Source organism: Abramis brama (genome assembly GCF_963993115.1).
Source record: "Abramis brama genome assembly, chromosome: 2".
Taxonomy (NCBI): domain Eukaryota; kingdom Metazoa; phylum Chordata; class Actinopteri; order Cypriniformes; family Leuciscidae; genus Abramis; species Abramis brama.
In genome coordinates this window covers 14,128,165-14,150,279 of record NC_139964.1, presented here as the reverse complement: position 1 = coordinate 14,150,279, position 22,115 = coordinate 14,128,165, and the positions used below count along the sequence as shown (strand labels likewise).

General features: G+C 37.3%; 1 protein-coding gene across 2 annotated transcripts; it reads right to left on the bottom strand.

Moving 5' to 3' along the window:
• Nucleotides 1–4: 4 nt before the first annotated feature.
• On the bottom strand, nucleotides 5–20,923 carry LOC311077693 (B-cell receptor CD22-like). Of its 2 annotated transcripts, XM_084106284.1 has the most exons (13): nucleotides 20,781–20,923; nucleotides 20,417–20,505; nucleotides 16,823–16,981; nucleotides 16,486–16,540; nucleotides 10,974–11,324; nucleotides 10,627–10,875; nucleotides 8,956–9,210; nucleotides 8,576–8,827; nucleotides 8,232–8,474; nucleotides 8,054–8,144; nucleotides 7,861–7,906; nucleotides 615–865; nucleotides 5–371 (listed from the first exon to the last, which is right to left on the bottom strand). In XM_084106284.1, the coding sequence occupies exons 4-13, from the start codon at nucleotides 16,529–16,531 to the stop codon at nucleotides 314–316; spliced, it is 1,842 nt and encodes a 613-aa protein (XP_083962410.1). In that variant the 5' UTR covers nucleotides 16,532–16,540; nucleotides 16,823–16,981; nucleotides 20,417–20,505; nucleotides 20,781–20,923; the 3' UTR covers nucleotides 5–313. The 2 variants fall into 2 exon arrangements, with proteins under 2 accessions (XP_083962410.1, XP_083962411.1); XM_084106285.1 differs by lacking the exons at nucleotides 16,486–16,540; nucleotides 16,823–16,981; nucleotides 20,417–20,505; nucleotides 20,781–20,923 and adding an exon at nucleotides 15,851–16,456.
• Nucleotides 20,924–22,115: the final 1,192 nt, after the last annotated feature.

Below are 22,115 nucleotides of genomic sequence, written 5' to 3'. Positions count from 1 at the left end.
TGAATTTAGTAAAACTTATACAGTCTTTTTATTTGCTTACAGAAAACACATGAAGTCAAATGTTCAAATGACTTAAACAAATTACCAAGCAGTGACATCACAAAATGTTTTTAGTCTCACTAAACATGTGTTGTTGGTTCTTTGGCTCTTTCCTTTGTATTCTGCTCTTGTAATGAGAAAGACCACAGACACTGTATTCACCTGAATTAATGAATAATAAATAACTGAGTGAATTAGCATGCTTAATTGACAGCCCTACTCTCAGAATATTGTTAATTTTCTTTGCCTTTGTCTTCATGATGGTCTCATTTACTCATTTGACAGGGCTGTAGATCACAGACGCCTCTTCCACAGTCTGCACATTTGATAGCCTAAAAACATCAAATAAAACAACAATCATGTTATGTATCAGAATACATGATGATAAAAGTCATTAAAAAATTCAGATACCTTGTTTCTGAAACATCAGTGGGACACAAAGTTACTAAGAAAAAATGTCCAGATTTAAAGAACTATAAATTATCCTTTCATCAACACAAAAGTAACATGAGGGTGAGTTGATGGCAAATGTTTTATTTTTGCGTGAACTGTCTCTTTAAGCTCGTCCTTCTCACCTCAGGACAGAATCAGGCTGACGAATCCTGATATTGCCGTAGTGGCTTTCGTTCTCCTCTGCTCTCTTCGTCTCTGTCTTTCTGTGATGTTGGACAGTTGCGTACTGGATCTCCTCAGTATCTCTGCATTCAGGAGCATTTCCGTCTCTTCTGGGTTTGCTGGAAGTAACACTGGCGTACTGAGCGTCATCATAATCGGCTGATTCAGAAACATGAACGTCTCTCTCTGTTACGGTAGAGTACAGATTGTCCTGAAATGGAAGAAAATGAAATATTATTTATCAATCATATTTAAAGGCTGTTCACAAAGAACACGTTTTCCACCTCAGTGCACTACTCACGGCACTGAAATTAAAATGCAATAAACTTTAAGTGTAACTTTAACTTTTACTTAAAGTGTTGAAGTTAATGAGATAATTAAGTGATTAATTAAGTGATGATTGGCCATTAGTGGTGACACCTGATAATAACAAGCAGACTCACTGAAGGAAAGAGAAACAAGAACAGAAAAAAGAGAAACACACTGACTTTGAACCATTATTGCACTTATTATTTTACCAGTTTGACTTTATTTCTGTCATACATCTACACACGGTCTTATTTAGATTTAACAGAAGTTTAGATGGTAATGTTTTATGGAATGTTTCGTTTCATGTCACCATTATGGTGACCAGTGTTTGCTTTAGTTGGGCTCTTGACCCTTTACTTTTTAACATTAGTTTTTCTCTGGTTGCTCCAACTCTTTGTTTATAAAGCACATTTGTTCTGGCAAGAGAAACTATGATTTGGGCTGTGTTTCCTGAAAGCATTGCAAGCATAATTTGATTGTACAAACCATTTATTGCAGTGGGTCTGAGATCAAGTTAGGCTTAAGATGCTTTTGGGAAACACAGCCTTGGTTATGTTTTGATGATGAAATTACTAGTGACCTGATTCACTGATCTCACCCATCATTATGAATTGATTAACCAAATGCTGCTTTCATTTTTCACTACAGTAGTTACTTCCAGGAATGTTTTAAAAATTTGAAGGTTTTAAAATCACACACAGACATCAAGAATCTACATATGAATCTCAACAATGGTGACAATCAAACAAATGCTTAATGTTGCAGTGCATGATGGGAGCCACCAATCAGAACGCATCAATGGCTCACATCATGCATTGCAGCATGAATAAATTATGCAGCTGAATTGTCCTGTAATTTTCATTTTTTGCTTTTATTTTGCTATTGTTTTGTTCTGACTTTAGTAGCTTGTTTTGTGATGTTCAGAGTTGATCTGTTTGTCACTAGTTTGTTTATTGTCACCATTGTTGAGATTCATATGCTGATTCTTGATGTCTGTGTGTTTAAACACAATGGGACTTATTCATGAAACACGAGCAGAACGAACGTTTGTGTAAATCGTGTGTAAAATGGTTCTGGTGTAAATTTTCAGATTCATTAAACTGTTCGTTTTTTCCAAATGTTAGTTGGTACGAAAGTAATCTACACCTGCTCCCAGCCAGGCGTAAATAGTGCGTTTAACATCCGAACGTTTTGCTCATTAATAAGGCTGCATTTTAATTCACTTTAATCAGGTACATGTTTACACAGCATTTTGAAAACATATTATATATAGTAATTACATACGTTTTTTTCTTTTTACTTTTATTATGAGAGCCAGTAATAGCATCTGCAAACGGAACACAAGTCCGCAAGTCTTTTTTTTTTTTTTACAAGTCCGCAAGTCACAAGTGTTGCAGTCAAGCTTCATGTCGAACCATTTTCTTTTCACTTCTGGGACTGTTCGATTAACAGATGAAACTCCATTAACTGCATCTGTAATATGCTGCCAAGCATTTTTACCTAAAGCATTATTACCTTAAAAATCTTTTTTTTTTAGGACCTGATACGCCACTGTACGCTTGAAAATAAAATGTGGCGTTTTGAATGAACTTCTGATAATAAAACTTCAATTTCTGCATCTGAGAAATTTCTCTTCTTCATTCGCTTTTGAGAAGACATGTTGAAATCCTTCGTTTCGTGTCATAATATGATGCCCACATATAGTTGTCAGTCGGATTTAATGGGCGGGATTTATGGTAATTGAGAGAATGAGCGTGTCCCATTTACGACTGATTGGAATTCATTAACCCACACACACATTTCACTAAGTATTTGTAGGGCTGGGCGATTTAAATCGCGATATTGTTATGCGCATCTCGTCAGTAAAGCCGGTTCCTTGATTAGTAGTAAATCGCCATCACCTGCTTTCAGATGGAGCGGCATTTACTACAAAGAGCCGTAGTTAACTGACAAGCTGAGCCATATCGCATCAATATCACGGAAGTATCGCCAGCGATATTTAATGTGATATGGCTCAGCTTGTCAGTTAACTACGGCTCTTTGTACACAGCAAAAACTCCAGTGTTAAATTAACACTCCTGGGAGTGTATGAGTCCACACTCAAGAGTGTTTAAGTTAATGAGATAATTAAGTGATTAATTTAGTGACGATTGAACATTATTGAAGACACCTGATGTTAACAAGCAGAATCACTGAAGGAGAAAATCTCAAATTGTAAGCCACCGTTATGGAGATCAATGGTTGCTTTAGTTGGACTCTTGACCCATATATTATTAACTTTAGATTTTGTTTGGCTGTTGTATCTGGCTTATAATCGCCAGTTGAACAAAGAAAAAAGTGATCTGATGGTGTTGGTTATATTATGACATTCATCATTTGAACTTGATCACTGAACTCATTAAAATCCTTCTTTCTGACTTCGATTTATGTTGTTGGTTACAGCATAACTGTGAATCTGCATAAATGCCCAGAATTTTTGATATAATATAAAGGATTTCTTAAAAGTTGTTTTTAAAAAAAAAAGTCTTTCTTTTAGGTACACACAGATGTCAAGATTCAGTCAATGCATCTCAACAATGGTGAGGAGCAGAATATTCAATTAGGAAAAGTAAATTACATAGACAATTCAGATCATAATTTATTCATACCGCAATGCATGATGGGAGCCATTAATGAGTTGTGATTGGTGGCAGCCACTGCAACATGCTTTATTATTGTCACCATTGTTGAGATTCACAGGCTGATTATTGATGTCTGTGTTTTAAATGAATTTATCCGAACGTCTTTTGATCAGAACAATGTTTGTTAAATATTTTGAATTAAAGTACTGATAATCGTAGGCTGAAGAATCACAGAGCTGCTGCTAACAAGTTAAATCAAACTATCTCAATAAATTTCCTTTTTCAGATCACAGCATGATTATGTCAAAACATAACCAACACTATAAGATAACATTTTACTTTGTTCATTTAACTGTTATAAATCAATAACAGCAAACAAACAGCAGTAAACATTGAAGTAAACATATAATGGTCAAGAGCCCAACTAAAGCAAACACCCATCACCTTAATGGTAACTTACAATTTGTGATTTTCTCCTTCAGTGATTCTGCTTGTTAACATCAAGTGTCTTCAATAATGCTCAATCATCACTAAATTAATCACTTAATTATCTCATCAGCCCTAAATGCCGCTCCATCTGAAAGCAGGTGATGGTGATTTACTACTAATCAAGGACCCGGCTTTACTGACGAGATGCGCATAACAATATCGCGATTTAAATCGCCCAGCCCTAAGTATTTGTGAATCAGGAGAAGAATTTTCGAGAATGTCTCTTTACGCGCAAATCGCTCACATATTTACTCGTATATTTACGAATGTTTCATGAATGAGATCCAATAACTTCTGTGCACAAAGTATTTTCTAAATTTTTGATATTGCAGTTGGATCTCAAACTGTAGAATCTCAGAGCTACAATCACCAATAATAAAACAAGACATCAAGCATATAGTCAAAAATTCATGCTGATAATGTCATTATCATCAAAACATATTGTGAGCAGGTCACGTTTTCTCTTGCAGTAACAAATGTGCTTTATAAACACAATGTTGGCACAGTCAGAGAAAAACTAATATTAAAAAACGAAAAGGGTCAAGAGCCCAACTAAAGCAAACACTGACCACCATAATGGTGACTTGAAAAGAATAATTCCATAAAACATTACCATCTAAACTTCTGTTGAATCTCAAGAACTTTTGTCGATGTATGACAGAAATAAAGTCAAACTGGTAATAATAAGTGCAACAATGTGTAATGACTCGAAGTCAGTTGTAGTTCTTGTGTTTCTCTTTTTTCTGTTTTTTCTCTTTCCGTCAATGATTCTGCTTATTAACATCAGGTATCTTCAATAATGCTCAATCATCACTTAATTAATCACTTAATTATCTCATTAACTTCAACACTGCTTCAGTGTTAATTTTAACACCCTGTAGTGTGGACACATATGTACACTGAGGAGTGTTAATTTAACACTGGGGATTTTGCTGTGTGACAGTTATAAACACGGCACTGCAATTAAAATGCGGTAAACTTTTAAAAACACATCTCTAGACTTTTTAAAACTAGTTTTTTTTTGTCTCTCGTTCCACTGACTTGTCTCTCACGTTTTGTGTGAATGGCCCCATCTTACACTCTTAGAAAGAATGTGTTAAAAATGACACAACCTGTGTTAAATTTTGACACATGTGTGGGTGAGCTCCAGGACTACTAGTTTTGTGTTAATTTTAACTCATTCACTGTGTAAGTCATTTTAACACACAAATTGTGTCATTTTAAAAAATAAAGCGAAAGGGCCAGATGCAACAATATTAACCGTTTAATCAATAGTCGAGTACAGAATGCATGTGCACACAAAGTACAAGACAATGTTTCAAGCTCAATGACTGGACAGACTCACTGTACTGGACATTATTCAGTTATCCACGCTTCAACCCGTAACTGATAATGCTGCTTTTGACAAAAGTTCATGAAGAGATAACAGTTAACCGAGTTTGCACTTTGAATTTAATTAAAATGAAGCAACTGACAAAATATTGTATATAAATAACTTGTATTTCCACTTAGTTTGAGAACATAACAAACACTGCATATCATTCACAGTGATGGTGAGTGTCGGCACTCAAAATGATGAGTTGAAAACAACACAACCTGTAAAAAGAGTTGTTAAAAATTACACATGTTGTGTAGATTTTAACACATGTAGTGTGTGTGCTCAAGGACAACACATGTTGTGTAGATTTTAACACATGTAGTGTGTGTGCTCAGGGACAACACATGTTGTGTAGATTTTAACACATGTGGTGTGTGTGCTCAGGGACAACACATGTTGTGTAGATTTTAACATGTTGTGTAGATTTTAACACATGTGTAGATTTTAACACATGTAGTGTGTGTGCTCAGGGACAACACATGTTGTGTAGATTTTAACACATGTAGTGTGTGTGCTCAGGGACAACACATGTTGTGTAGATTTTAACACATGTAGTGTGTGTGCTCAAGGACAACACATGTTGTGTAGATTTTAACACATGTTGTGTAGATTTTAACACATGTTGTGTAGATTTTAACACATGTAGTGTGTGTGCTCAGGGACAACACATGTTGTGTAGATTTTAACACATGTAGTGAGTGTGCTCAGGGACAACACATGTTGTGTCAAATTTAACACACAACCTGTGTCGATTCTTAACACATCTCTGTGTTTATAAGGACTACACATTTTGTGTTACCTTTAACACAACTAATGTGTTATTCCTCTAACTGTATGTTGAAACCTTTTACACACTAATGTGTTATAGTTACACAACTTGTGTCAGATATGTGTCACATGTGACTGTAGTCGGTGTGTATTTGCCAGAGTTACTTCTGTGTTTTTACAACTGAGTGTTTGGATGAAACTGAAACATATTGTTAACTTGTGTTTATGGAGTCCAGTGACATTTAATAAAGAGTTTATTTGAACATTTGGATGGTTTAGACATCATTAATCTACATAGACAAGCTCTTATTGAGAATTAACTGAGGTTTAGATGTTGATGTTTCATTGAATGTTTTATTTGAAGTCACCAGAATCCTGATTAATGGCTCCTTTATTTGAGCTCTTGACCCTTTACTCTTCTTTCAGTTTTTCTCTGGCTGCTTTAACTGTATTTTAATAAAATACATTTGTTATGGCGAGTGAAAAGATGATCAGATATTTATTGATGATGTTGTAATCAGCAAGTGCTGATCTGATCAAGTTTATGAGTATATGGATGGTGCACATTTAATTTATTTATGTACTGTTAGTTATAACAATCTTGTGACACTACATCATGCTGTTCAGCAGTGCAGAATAATAAAATAAATGTTTTCTGAAAATTTTAATCTGCAGCAGAAATTAGTCAAACACAGACCTCAAGAATCAGTGCATGAATCTCAACAATGGTGACAAACGAAAAGCTTCATGCAGCAATGCATGCTGGGAGTCATGGATGATTTGCACTATGGTGGCACCCAGCATGCATTGCGGCATGAAGCATTTCGTTTGTCACCATTGTTGAGATTCATACGCTGATTCTTGATATCTGTTTGATACCTTAGACTGTAAGATTCTGTACGAACTGTGTATTTAAAAATTAATTTTAAGCTAATTGCATTAATCTTTTATGTATTACACTCATCTTTTAAATATTAAACTTTTTCTGAGCTTCTGATGAACAATCTTACATGTTCATGATGATAATATTATCATCTGAACATATTTTTCTCATGATTTTTTCTGCTGTTTCAAATGTACAAATTAAATACACATTTACAACAATCAGAGAAAACTAATGTGAAAGAGTCAAGGGTCAAGAGCTCAAATAAAGCTGACACTAATCACGATTCTGGTGACTTTAAATGAAACATTCAATGAATCGTCAACACCAAAACCTGTTCATTCTCAATAAGAGCTTCTGTAGAGTCTGACAGAAATAACGTTAATCTGGTTATTAATAACAAGTGAAAGCAGCATTTGAAAAAGACATTGAAAAAGAGGCATGATGTGATTGGCTGCCAAAAAAAACACCCGTTAAGTTAAGATTTAATTTATTTATTTGAATATATTGCTTTATTTATTTTAGAGCATTTTATGGGATACCATATAAAATATACCTATAATTTTTTTTTTTCATAAAAAACAAACTCTCCTCCACCCAGTGCTATTCTATCCAGAGTTACATTTTAACACACATTGTGTGTTAAAAATATACACAACATGTGTCAAATTCCATCAACACATCTTGTGTGTTGTTTTTTAACACCTCACTTTTTAGAGTGTACTAGACTCTTCACATGTTGTGTCTGGAAGATTTACCTGTTTTTCAGTGAGGTCTTCAGCTTTAGCACCTCTTCGTTTTCTCCTGATTTAACAGACATTAAACTTGTAAGCTGCATTTTAAAGATTCATTACTACTCACATTACATGAGGCATTTCCACCTGCACTAGTCTGAAAGTGAATTACATTCATACACTCACTGTAATTGAGAATGATTTTAATCAAACTTACATTATAAACAGAACGATGATGATGATGACGATGAAGAATCCTAAACATGCTGTGATCCCCAACCAGACGAGCCAGCCGTGACCACGATGTACTGAAAGATGAAGAATTTGAGTTCAGATTAAGTCTCAAAGCTACATACTATAACTGTCTTGAACCCTTTATAAAAGAAAAGCTTCACCTGTGACAGTTACAGCGTCTGATCTCTGAGATCCATGTTGATTGTGAGCCTGACAGTAGAAGCGTCCACTCTGTAGTGCACTGAAACTCTGTCCAGATCCAACAGCTGAGGGTTCATTCTCCTTAAACCAGCTGAAGTTCAGAGCAGGAGGGTTTGAGTCACTGATGCAGTTCAGAGTCACTGAATCTCCCTCCACTATTACACCAGATCCATTTATCAACACTGAGACGCTCCTGGGTGAGTCTATAACAATTATCAGATTATTATTTTTAAATCGTATTACACATTTTTAAAATTGCTAATATGGACTGAATTTTATTTCTTATGTTTTATCATAAACTCACACATGACATTTAAAGTCACAGCGGAGTATTTCTCTCCATGTTTATTGATGGACTTGCACTTGTATTCTCCACTGTCATCAGAGCTGATCTTTGAGATGCTGTAGATTCTTCCAGATCCTACAAACGTTCCACCTTTAAACCAAATGATTTCTGCAGGAGGGTTTGAGTCACTGATGCAGTTCAGAGTCACTGAATCTCCCTCCACTATTACACCAGATCCACTTATCAACACTGAGACGTTATTTGGAGGATCTAATAACAATTATTATTATTATTATTATTTTTATTTTTAAATTGAATTACAAATGTTTTAAATTACTAATATGGACTGAATTTATCAAAACAGAAAATGTGCATGTTATGTTTTATCATGAACTCACACATGACTTTTAAAGTCACAGTATCAGAGTATTTCTCTCCATGTTCATTGATGGACTTGCACTTGTATTCTCCACTGTCATCAGAGCTGATCTTTGAGATGCTGAAGATTCTTCCAGATCCTACAATCGTTCTTCCTTTAAACCAGTTGATTTCTGCAGGAGGGTTTGAGTCACTGATGCAGTTCAGAGTCACTGAATCTCCCTCCACTATTACACGAGCTGGACTGATGTAGATCACAGGTTTCACTGGAGGATCTACAGGAGAAACATATAGTATCACCCGTCACTCGCCCCACCAAAGCACTTCTATTTCTTTTCTTACATACAGATGGTAGGGGCAGAATTTAGCATAAACAACATGAATCCATGGATCCTTGAGTCAAAAGGTCATGCCACTTATTAAGAAATATCCAAGATGAAAATAAACAACACTTTTTTCTGTGGTAGTCAGTAAATCAGTGCTGGATAGATTACTTACAAACTATAGTCGGTTACTGATTCCAAATTACATGAAAAAAATTCGGTTCATTAATCAAACTGAATCGAACTTTAGTTCCAGGTTAATGACACAAAACACACAAGCTAAAGTAGCATGTGCCTCTCAAAAAGACCCCACTGTCGAAGTCTGCAGAGGATTACCGAGGATGGCGTAGTGCCATCATTGCTTGATGACGTATGGAACAGACAAATCGTTTTTTTAAACAAACTGTCTGAATGAACCGGCTCGCGGAAATGAATCAGACTTTTCATCACAAGTAAGTGGACGACGCAGGAGATTTGTAGAAATAAACAGTCCTTATCCATGAATCCGGGCGGCACAGGGGCTCATTGGTCAGCTCTGTTGCCTCACAGCAGGAGTCCTTTCAGTTTGCATGTTCTCCCGTGTCAGCGTGGGTTTCTTCCGGGGTACTACGGTTTCCCCCACACCACATGTAACGGAGGCCAGATAGTAGACGCTGTGCGAGTAAACCTCACTCCTCTGATCTCAATAGGCGCTCTAGCGACAGAGGAAATTCAGCCTATTTGTGTAAATTCAAAGTTTTGTAGTTGATTCGCTAACTATAGCATGGTTGTGGATAACGCTAGAATGACGTCTAGGATATTTTTGGGATTGTTTACCGTGTAAATAATACGGCCACCGTAGAAGTTAAAACACCTCAGGAATGGGAGGGGCTGGAAAGTAATGTTCAGTTGGTAGTCATATACAAATTCACCACTAGATGGGAGAAAATCTTACAGTGTAGCTTTAAAAAAGAGAAAAAATGTTGAGGTACTTACAATATAAGTGAATGGGGCTAATTTTGGAGGATTTAAAGGCATAAATGTGAAATTATTATTTCATAAAAGCATTTACAATCAGTAGGCTACTGTGTTCAAATATGTGCATTATTTGAGCTTTAAAGGTGTTTAAACCATTATTTGAACAGCTGTTTTAGTGTGTTGTGTTGTGTTTATGGTGTGGTGTCGCCAAGGGAGTTGTAAAATTGAATATAACTGAATATAAATAAAATGTTAAAATCACACATATTGCATGTTTTGTGACTGTACTATTGAAACAGTGAGCATTTAAATGTTTTAAATATTAGCCCCAATTACTATCATTTTTAAAGAAAAGGAGGGACGAGTGAACTCTACTGGCTTTGGAAAGAAAACTTTAAAGAACATACTCACACATGACATTGAGCTGAACAGCAGGAGAGATGTGAGTGTGTCCGTTTACAGCACAGCTATATCTGCCTGAATCCTCTCTTCTGACTGGATTGAGGATGAGTTTGTTACTGTATTTATTCTCAGTTAATATCTTCTGTGAGTTTCTGTACCAGATGAATGTTGCTCTGTCAGTCAGAGCGCAGCTGCTTTTACATCTCAGAGTGACTGAATCTCCCTCTGTCACTCTCTCAGGAGACTCCACCTGAAGATCTGAACACAACACACACATTATATCTAGTGCTGCTGTCATACACTGATTATTATTCAACATAATGCACAGAAGAAGAGATAAACCTCATCAAACTCACCTGTGACAGTAAGAGTCACTCCTGGTTTACCAATCCATTTTCCACCAGGTTTATCAGTTGTGAATCTGAAATAGTACATGTGTGTATCTTTCAGTGTCACACGACTCAGTCTGATGTTGCAGTACTGCTGTTTATCTCCCAGATACTGAAGCCTCTGACTGTATTCAGGGTCCTCAGACAGATCTGAATACTCTCCATTATCTTCTGTTACCAGTGTTTTTGTCCAGAACGCTTTCTTGATCTGATGTCCAGTAGGGTATTTATAAGTGCAGCTCATTGTCACTGTTGAGTCCTTTAGTGCACAGATGTGTGAAGGACTGTAACTCACACCCCAATCATCACTAGAAACCCCTGAAACACAGAATTCACAAGGCAACAAGGATAGGAAACAACAATACACATACCCATCTATGAGTTAAACAGATGTTTACAAAACTGTGTTAAAGGGGTCATATAATGCCATTTTTGTACAAGCTAATATGATTCTTTAGGGTCTAAATTAAAAGTTTGTAATATACTTTTAATTAAAAATTCTCATTAGTACTGTAAGAAAACACTCATTTTACAGCTCTGTTTTCAGCACGCCGTTTAAGTGCATGTGTCTTTAAATGATAATGCACTTTGCTCACCCCGCCCCTCTGCTCTGTGCGTACACCGTTCGTAACACAACACAATAACCATAACGCGTTGTTCATTATAAACGTGGGATTATGAATTATATTGAGAACGTCGTACATAAAAAACATGCCATAATGTACCCTGAGTGTAAACCTTAGACACATTCACCGTGAAGCATGCTAGCGATTTCACAAAATCGAACGGCTTGATTTGAGATGGGGGAAAACATAAGAAGATTAAAAAAAAAACACTGGATGGATTTTTATCATTTTATGATGGTTGTGTACAGGCACTGCCAACACACATTTCAGTACAATCAACTTAACGTAAACGTGCATGTACCATTATATGACCCCTTTAAGTAATTTTATGTTTATTTTATGTAAAGTTTATTTGTTTCTATAAGTTTATTAAAATTAGAAAGTGTATCTACAATTTAAAATTAGAATTAATTTAGATTCATTTGACACTATTTACCCCTTTTTTATTATTATTTTTTTATGTACAATAAAACTAAAAGCTGAAGATTTTTGTGGAGTATCATTCATCAGTGTTTGTTTTTCCACTCCAACGTTCCAATAATTCCTGCCCACTAAAAGCTGCACGGACATTTACTTACCCCACAAATAGGCCTATCTATGTAAACAATTTAGAAAAAATTCCATCAATTCAAACTCTATATCATCGCTATGATATAGTGTCATATCACCCAGCCCTAACATGCAGTAATGCTTTACACACATTTGACAAGCTAGTTGATCAAAATCAACAACCGGTCAAGAAGACTGATTGGCTAATGCTATTTTCCCACTTGTCTGTGCTCTTTTATTCTTTCATGTTAACTGAAGTGAATAATGCACTATTTTAACTTTAATCAACAAGTAGAATTGATCATGACATTCTCACCTTATTCCAAAAAAAAATCGCTGATCCAGTGCTGAGCTATAGTGAATGTCTGAACTAGTGAATGTCTGAACTAGTTGATGCACAAAATCAATACCCTGATAAAGAGATTGACTGGCAAAAAGTATTTTATGTATTTTGAAAATACAAAAATACTCATCTTAAATGTATTTAAATACAAATTACATTTGATTTTTTCCAAAGGCTTTAAAATACAAAATACAAAATAGTATTTTGTATTTCAAATACGTATTTTAAATACATGTATCTGAAATACTGCCCATCCCTGACGGTGATTCTGAAAGTGAAAGTGTAGCCCTACACCAAGCACAAACGGTGAATCCTTTGCCCACTGTAACTTTAGATGGTCCTTTGCCCAATGTCAGTGGTGGGAACAATGTTTCCCGGGGTCGGAGTGTTCATCGCGAAGTTAGCAGGCGTGTTAGTGTTGTGGGGAACGAGGCGGGAGATTTTTACCGCGCTAGCCATGTAGCTTTGTCTTCTGACCGTGTGCCTCTCCACAATCGCGGCGACGGTATTGTGGTGGAGACTTTGTCTAATGCCACTGGGTATGTTAGACGAGGTCGAAGTATTCATAGGACAGTTAGGGGGCAACGTGAAGGCAGGGTGGGGAGTCGCAATGAAAATGACAGTAGTCCGAGCTGTGCACACTCGGCGCGCGAGGCAGATCTGGCCGCGCCCGCGCTGCTCGTAGCAGGAGCAGAGGCGGTGTGACACGGGGCAGAGGGGCTATTATGCATAGTTTATCGCAAGCTGATGGGAATGCCGGCTTTGAGTACTTGGCCAATGAGGATGAGTACCAAAGTTGGATCACACACTTTGATCAGCCAGTGGGATATCTGGGGGATAGAGAACTCTCCAATGCCAATTCGCCCCTAGATTTTTTATCACTCTTTCTCTCTGATGATTTCTGGAATTTAGTTGTAAATGAGACAAATCGCTACGCCCATCAGTTTTTAGCCTCCCATCAACTCCAGCCACACTCCAGATTTCATCAATGGTCTGACGTAACTGTCAGTGAAATGAAAGCATTCTTTTCTCTGCATTTGAGTATGGGTCTGGTAGAGAAGTCAGAGTTGGAGGATTATTGGGCCGAATATTGGCCAACAGCAACACCTGGATTTGGCAAGGTGATGTCCAGGAATAGATTTGAGATGATTTTGTCTTTCTTTCACTTCACCAATAATGAAGAGTGTGTTGACAGGAGTCAGCCAGGGTATGACAGGCTATTCAAAATCCGCCCAATCATCAATTTGGTCATCCACCGGTTTTCAGCAATGTATGGTCCATCTAAGCAGCTGTCATTGGATGAAATGACCATTGCGTTCAAAGGGAAATCAACTCTAAAAATGTACAACCCAAACAAACCAGACAAATATGGCTACAAAGTATTTGTTCTGAGTGAAGCCAAGTCAGGCTATGTGCTACAGTGGTCCATGTACACTGGACAAAGTAGGCCTAATGCAGGTGATTTCGGTGCTACACACCTTATTGTCCGTGAGCTGATGGCCCCGTACACAGGGAAAGGGCATGAGGTGTACGTGGACAGCTATTACACCTCGCCAGCCATAGCAGATGAGCTGGCAAGCAATGATTCGGGTTTGTGTGGGACTGTCAGCAGTAAGAGGAAGGGGATGCCAAAGGGCCTCACCCGTGAACAGTTACCGTTGAGCAAGGGAGATGACCCAGTCTTCTTGAGGAAGGGGAAAATGCTAGCTTGTGCGTGGCATGATACAAAGCGCCTCACAATGCTCTCTACACTGCATTCCAACACATGTGTCAGAAAGCGCATCAGGACCAAACACACTGATAGTGGCTATAGGGAGATAAATAGGCCTGTTTGTGTTGATGACTACAATTCGTTCATGGGGGGTGTCGACACAGCAGACCAGAGAATGAAGACCTACCTCTTTCCCAACAGGTCAAGGAAATGGTACTACAGGATTTTTAATGCCATTCTCAGTGTAAGCATGGTGAATGCCCACATCATTTACTGCCGCTGCACTGCTGCTCCTCACAAGCCCCTGAAAGGCTTCGTGTAGGATGTCATCACTGCTTTACTGGAAGGCTTCTCCAGGAAAGAGAGCAACAAAGGCCGAAAGTCGTCCTCACTTGGAGACTTGCCACAGAGACTCACTGAGCGCCACTTTATCTGCCAGGCTGATGGTTACCCAGATTGTGTAGTTTGTTCTGATCGGACCCGCACTAAAGGCCGCCGTCAGACAAAATACATGTGCAGGCAGTGTGGGGTGGGTCTTTGTGTTGTGCCTTGCAATGAGAGGTACCACACCATGAAACACTACAAAAAATGTCACCTGGATGGATAGGGAGTCATTATCTCTACAGCAAAAGGCCTGCTACATAAATTCTTTTTTTTTTCTTTTTTTTTGTCTGCCATTTATTAGTAAGGATTTACACTGTTGATTTACTATCTATTTCCCTGACCATTTAGTAGTGTACAATATGTGTTATTTTTTGTGTGTTCATGTCCTTGTGATGTGATTTAAAAAATAAAAAAAATAAAAAAATAAATACTAACATTGTCTCTCATCTCACTCATGATCTGTGCCTTGCCGTGGTGAGTGAGCTTTTGAACTAAACAGGTCTTGTCTACTTGTGTTTGTGTGTCATATGAATAATATATATGTGCCCCATACATGGAATCAGAGTGCCTACTGTATGTAGTAAATGGAAAATCTCTACAGCAAAAGGCCAACCGCTACATGCATTCGGTTTGTTTCTACCATTTATTAGTAATGATTTACACAGTTTGTTTACTACTTACTATTTACCTGAGCATTCAGTATTGTGCAATATAGCATACAGAAGGTGAGGGACATTTTGGGGGGAAAGAAGTGCTGCATTTTATCATTTAAACATGTGACTTCATGAAAATTCTATAATCCAAGATGGCCGCCACCATATGACGTCACAATATGCAAATTAGATGGGAAAATGTAATCCTTACATAAACTTTGGGTCATCCTTAATATTTCTCTAATTTACAGAAAGTCTCTATCTTTTATCACTTTTAAGATATAGCCTTTTGAAATTAAGATGTCAAAATCGAACGTTTTAGGAAAAAACCTTTGCCACCTAAAGGGATAAACTTGTGAGGTAACGCAGCGCTGTTTCACTTGGTCTAACTTTACACTATCAAATTAAACTACATTTGAGTGTGTTGAAAATTATAATATTATTATATCTGTTAGTTTGTTTGCTAAATGAGACTAGCAGTAAGCTAGATAAACATTAGAATAACATACTAATCATATTCTAACATTTCATCATGTTGAGCTATATAACATTGATTAGTTTTATGTACATTTGCTCACCTGTCTAATAAAGTAAGTGCAAGAGTGGGGTCTCTGTCAAGTCGAAGTTTGTTGCAGACGTGGAGCTCTCGGGATCTCGTAAACGCCACGCTGATATTGATCCTCGTTTTAGTTCTCCTTTTAGTTCTCATGGCAAGCAAAGTCTGCTTGCCATGGTCCAAAATGTTTGAACGAAACAACAACAGCGTGAGCATTGCCCACATCTGTCGCCATGTGCTCTGCCAACACACCTTTCAGTACAATCAACTTGTAAAAGTGCATGTACCATTATATGACCCCTTTAATAAATGAAGAATTACACTTGATCTGTGTGATCTGTGTAAAACCTACAGCCATCAGACATGATGAAGGTGATGAAATGCAGGAAGCAGAACATTGAACACTAACCATGAAAAACGTTATGCTCTAAATGTTAGCAGCTTCATCAGTTAGCATTATATCAGCATAACCTGAATAATACCATTTTCTTTAGAAGCAACAAATAAATCACAGAAATATCCTCCATTATAGTAGATATTTTACCAGTGCTATATTTCCTGGGGCACCAGCAGTGCTAACTGATCCATGCTAACTAGCCAAAACCTTTTACTCTTAGTTAGTAATGAACTCGTGTGTCATTTACAGGAGAGACTCACCTGGAATAAGGAGCAGAAACACCAGAGCGAGAGTCATCAGTGACATCACAGGAAACTAAATAATGTACACAACAGTTCAATATGTCATCTTTCATTTCATCAAAACTATAATAACAGCCGTTTATTGCATTATAAACACTGCAAAAATGATACAAATACTTTACAATCTTCACTGTTAGTAGATTTCCACGGATGAAACTCATTTAAAGATAACGTTAGGAACACATGAGTCATCAAACAGAGGTTATTATGAAAGAAAATGTTTCTCACTTTAATTTTCTTGTGTGGAGATTAATTAGTTAGACAATATTAATTACTGAATAAGTGTATCTCTTACCGTTTTGTAGTTTCAGCCGCTGATAACAGACTCCAGGAGAGTGAAGTGCAAATGCAAGCTGAAAACTTTCTTCTGCTATTTTACAGTTTTTTTCCTTCCTCTTTTTAAAGTCTGAGCAACCTTCCCCACGCCGAGACAGGAACAACCCGAATGAAACCACTTGCAAATAGATAAAGATAAAGGATTGTTTAACGAATATCTAAAAGCATGACTATAGAGCTTACATTACAAATATCAAATGAAACTTTCAGTGTGAAGGGAAACCTCCTGTCAACATGATTAGATGGTGTTTTTCAGCTTCCTGAAAAGTGATCTTCTTTCTTTAAGACGAGCAGTTCTTCATTTTTAAAGACAGTGTTTACAAAATAAGATCAAACTGTGTGTTTACATCCATGTTCAGTATTTACACCTATTTGAGGGAGGAACATGCCAATGCCATCCCTTATAATGGAATCAGGAAACAATACTGTAAAACCCAACAAGTTAAGCTAACTCATTTCATTTGAGGAAACCGATTGCCTCAATTCAATTAAGTTTATAAAAACAATAGTTATGAGTACTCTGAACTTATTTTAATCGAGTCCACTAAAACAATAATATTTCTTAATACACAATTAAACTTAACACTGCATTTAAATACTTTATATTGCTGAAACTTCACTTTATTGAGTAAAAACAGTGAAATGACAATCTTTAAATTAACTCAGAGCACTTGCAGTTACTGTTAGCTCACAATGTCACACACAGAGTCAAATTCAATAAGTTAAGCTAACTTATTACATTTGAGGACACCGATTGCCTTAATTCACTGTAAAACCCAACAAGTTAAGCTAACTCATTTCATTTGAGGACACTGATTGTCTCAATTCAATTAAGTTTATAAAAACAATAGTTATGAGTACTCTGAACTTATTTCAGTTGAGTTTACTAAAAGTAGATATACATTGCAGTCAAGAAATTAAGTGATTAATTAAGTGATTATTGAGCATTAGTGATTAACACCTGCTGTTAACGAGCAGAATCAATGAAGGAAAGAGAAACACAAGAACTACAACTGACTTCCAACCACAGCCTTAGATGAAATCAACTCAAGATAAAAGACGTTTAAATCTCTAAAGATCTCAGCAGAGGAGGATTAAACCACTACACAAACAGCATTACCAGCTTCACTTATTACTAAACAGATTGACTTTTGTCATGCGTCTACAGAAGTTGTTATTGAGAATGAACAGAGGGTTAGATGATAATGATTTATTGAGTTTCATTTAAAGACACCATGATAGTGATCCGTGTTTGCTTTAGTTGGGCTCTTGACCCTTGACTTTATAACACCAGTTTTTCCTCTGGCTGCTGTTACTGAGTGTTTATAAAACACATTTGTTATGGCACATACGCCAAAAGAAAATATGAGCATGTGGTTGTGTTTAGATGATAAAAATCATCATTTAGTGACTTGTGTCATGATCCTGCCTCTTTCTCTGTCTCCCTCTGCTGGTCACACACACACATTCACCTCTGCTGCTCACACACACACAATTTACCATCACGCACTCACTTTCATTACTGACAGCTGTTTTCACTTCATCATGCTCATTCCTCTCCACCTGTTCCTTATCTTCTCTCATTATCTCGGCTTCTTCTACCCTCTCTTTCCCTGTCTTGTTGTCAGATTGTTTGATGTCTCAGATGCACATTGACCTGAGTATTTTCGCTGTCCTGTCCTGTCCTGTCCTGTCCTGTCCTGTCAGTTCTACGGAATAACTGCTACTGCTGGAATTACTCTGTGCTCGTCATTGTACATCCACAGAACCTTACCTGCTTAAGGCTGAAGCTAATTACCTGCTCGGTGGTCACCGCCTGTATCCAGCTCCATCTGTTTCTCCGTGAGTCACGAGAACCGCTGCTTCATCAGCCTTCTGTTCATCTCTGCCACAGAGAAGATTTGTGTTCACGTTATATTACCAGTTTCTTTGGTTTGCTGTTTGTTATTGAACTTTCTGTTTGGATTACCTGTGGTCAGACTTCTGTTTCTATTAAAGAACTGTGATTGTCGCTCTCGCTTTTGAGTCCTCTCTTACCGCATCACAACTTGATTCTCTGATCTTTTCCAAAGCCTAATCTCTGATTAGACAGGTGATGTATCACTTGTATTATTCATTATAATAGAACTGATTCTTCTGTAAGGCCCATTGTTGTGACAATCAGATTTTAAAAACCTCTATGGTATCATGCTGACTTACACAGTAATCAAGAATCAGCATATGAATCTCAACAATGGTGACCATTAAAAAACGATTTATGCCGCAATGCATGCTGGGAGCCATGGATAAGTTTTGTATTATGCTAGTACCCAGCATGCATTGCAGCATGAATCATTTTTTAATGGTCACCATTGTTAAGATTCATATGCTGATTATTGATGTCTGTGTGAGTCTTAGTAATGCAATACCTTTTCTGTGAAACTTTTTGTGCACAACTATTTGGAAAATCCTTCATATTATCTGATGGTCACAACATGGCTAGCTCTTATGCTGTAGAATCACAGTTTTGAGTAAAACTAATATGTTGCTCTTTTAATCAGAGATCAGACTCTGAATGAAATCAGTGAATCAAGTCACTAAATGATGATGGTCATCATCAATCTTTCAGCATCAACACCCGATCAGACTTTTCCTTGCCTTTTGTGCCATAACAAATATGTTTTATAAACACTCAATTATAGTAGCCAAAGAAAATCTTAAGTGCAAAAGTCAAGGGCCCAACTAAAGCAAACGCTGATCTCCATCATGGTGACCTTAAATGAAACTCAAATCATCAACTTCTAAACCTTTGTTAATTCTAATAAGACCTTCTGTAGATGAATGGCAGTAATAAAGTCAAACTGGTTAGTAATAAGTGAAGCTTGTAATGTTGTTTGTGGAGTTGTTTAATCCTCCTCTGCTGAGATCTTGAGATATTTAATGTCTTCTTTTATCTCCAGTTGATTTTGCTGTGGCTGGAAGTCAGTTGTAGTTCTTGTGTTTCTCTTTCCTTCAGTGATTCTGCTTGTTAACAGCAGGTGCTCATCACTAATGCTCAATCATCACTTAATTAATCACTGAATTATACAATTATCATTCTGGGATCTAGAAATGTTCTATAATTCATTCAGTTTGAGTTCTGTTTCAGTCATTCAAGTTTCGGTAATATTTGAGTGCTGTGAACTCAATTGTATTTGGTACATATTACTGTTAGGTTTTACAGTGTGGATGAATGGATGGATGGATGGATGGATGGGTGGGTTGATAATTTTGTGGGTGAAAGAAAGAAAGAAAGAAAGAAAGAAAGAAAGAAAGAAAGAAAGAAAGAAAGAAAGAAAGAAAGAAAGAAAGAAAGAAAGAAGAGATTGATTATTGGATGGATGAATTTGTGGATGAATGAATGAATATGTGGATGGATGGATGAATATGTGGATAGATGGATGGATGAATATGTGGATGGATGGATGGATGGATGGATGGGACATTAACATGTAATTTCATTCCCTTATATAAAAGAATAAGGCAACAATAATGATGGATGGATGGTGTAACATTGAGGATGGCCAGACTTTACCTCCACTGTCCTGAAGAGGGAGCTGTTTTTCAGATCATACTTCTGACACTGTGTTTGTGTTTATCCATGTGCATTAGGGAAGTGTAACTCTATAAACACACACACACACAATATTTATCTAGTATGTAGTGTGAGAACAGGTAGTGGGAGTCGATGTTGAAGTGGACAGTCATGAGAACCGTCTCCTCCATCAGTTTCTCAGGTATGATATCTGTCATAACACTAAATCAGTAAGATTTGCACTTTTTACTCTTCAGTGTCATTGATAAACACCACAATTCAGCCTAATAACTCTGAATCTGCCTCTGTCAGCAGTGCTTGTTCTGTCAGCGCTGTGGCTGATGAATAACTCACTGGCTCTTACCGTCACTGGATCTGTGGGAAGCAACATCTCAGTCTCCTGCAGATACCCTGAAATGCAGATACCAATAACAGCAAGTTCTTCTGTCAGATGAGCGGCTGGTTTTCTCCGAGAGATCCTTAGTGTGTTCACACGACCCATCGAGACACGAGGTCTGAACGAGGGAGACTGGCTCTTCTGGACGACACCAGCGCTCATGTTCTCACGGCTCTCGTCTCTAGACTGGCTCCAGAAGACTCGGGGAAGTACTGGTGTGGTGTAGATATCGATCTCCTGCCTGACTTTACCTCTGAGATCTGGATAACAGTCAGCAAAGGTGAGATTCACAACAGGTGAAGACTATCCGTCCTAATGAATATCCTTATGGTTGATGTGATGAGTAGGGTTTTCTGTGAGAACGGTGTTGTGTTAGCGGCCCCTAAGTTAATAACTAATGATCTTTGCAACGGAAGTGAATCAATCAAAACTAACTTTAGCTGGACAATGACTTTATTCTAGAGCTGCTGTAAAGCCAAACAATCTCTGTTACTGTAATCTCCTATTATCACTGTAAAGCTGCTTTGAAACAATCTATATTGCTTCTAAATGAAGGCGACTTGACTTAAATATCTTAATTTGTCTAAACGTCAAAATTGTGGAAAAAATACATTATCCAAGCTCTTTTTTCACTGTGCCTGTGGTTTTTAAGAGCTCATGTAAATTGACCCATGAGGACATGGAATATACAGATTCTTCACACAGACTGTGACACCTAATATCTTGATGACAAAAAAAAAAGTCCATTTATTGTATATTTGTCATTAACCCGATAGATTATCAATGCGATCTCGATCTGTTCGTCATCATTTGCACTGAGAAACACGACCGTTCAACAGACCCAACTCAAATGTGTGGTGAATGAATGCCAGCTGAGGTTTGAATGAACTATATATTGATGAACTATCAGATGATGAACTATAGTCCTTTCGCTTTTGTTTTCTGTGCAGGGGATCCACAAGAACAAACCACAGACCTGTTCCCAGAAGAACCTGGGGGTGAGGTTATGAAACACAAACACACACACACACACACACACACACACACACACACACACACACACTCACACACACACATGTGGTTTTGCTTTTTTCAGTCAACTCATTGTGGGTTTGCATCAACAGAGTCTTACCCCAGGTTCATGATGATGGTGGCTTTGATGTGTGTTTGCGCTCTGCTTTTTAGGTGTTTCTGTTTGGTCTGTTTCAAGTCCTGAAACACAGCAGTCGCAGTAACTCAGGTGAGACTACAGCACTAACAGAACATGTCTTTTTCTTCAAAACGTCTTCTGTTGAGGTTCTG

What these genes read in the sequence shown, in the direction of transcription:
- LOC311077693 (XM_084106284.1), bottom strand. Translation starts at nt 16,531, where the DNA reads ATGTCACTGATGACTCTCGCTCTGGTGTTTCTGCTCCTTATTCCAG. An exon ending in TGTGACTTTAAAAGTCATGT is followed by an intron (nt 8,828 to 8,955) that starts GTGAGTTCATGA and finishes AATTGTTATTAG; the next exon opens with ATCCTCCAAATAACGTCTCA. An exon ending in CAGCCTGATTCTGTCCTGAG is followed by an intron (nt 372 to 614) that starts GTGAGAAGGACG and finishes TGATGTTTTTAG; the next exon opens with GCTATCAAATGTGCAGACTG.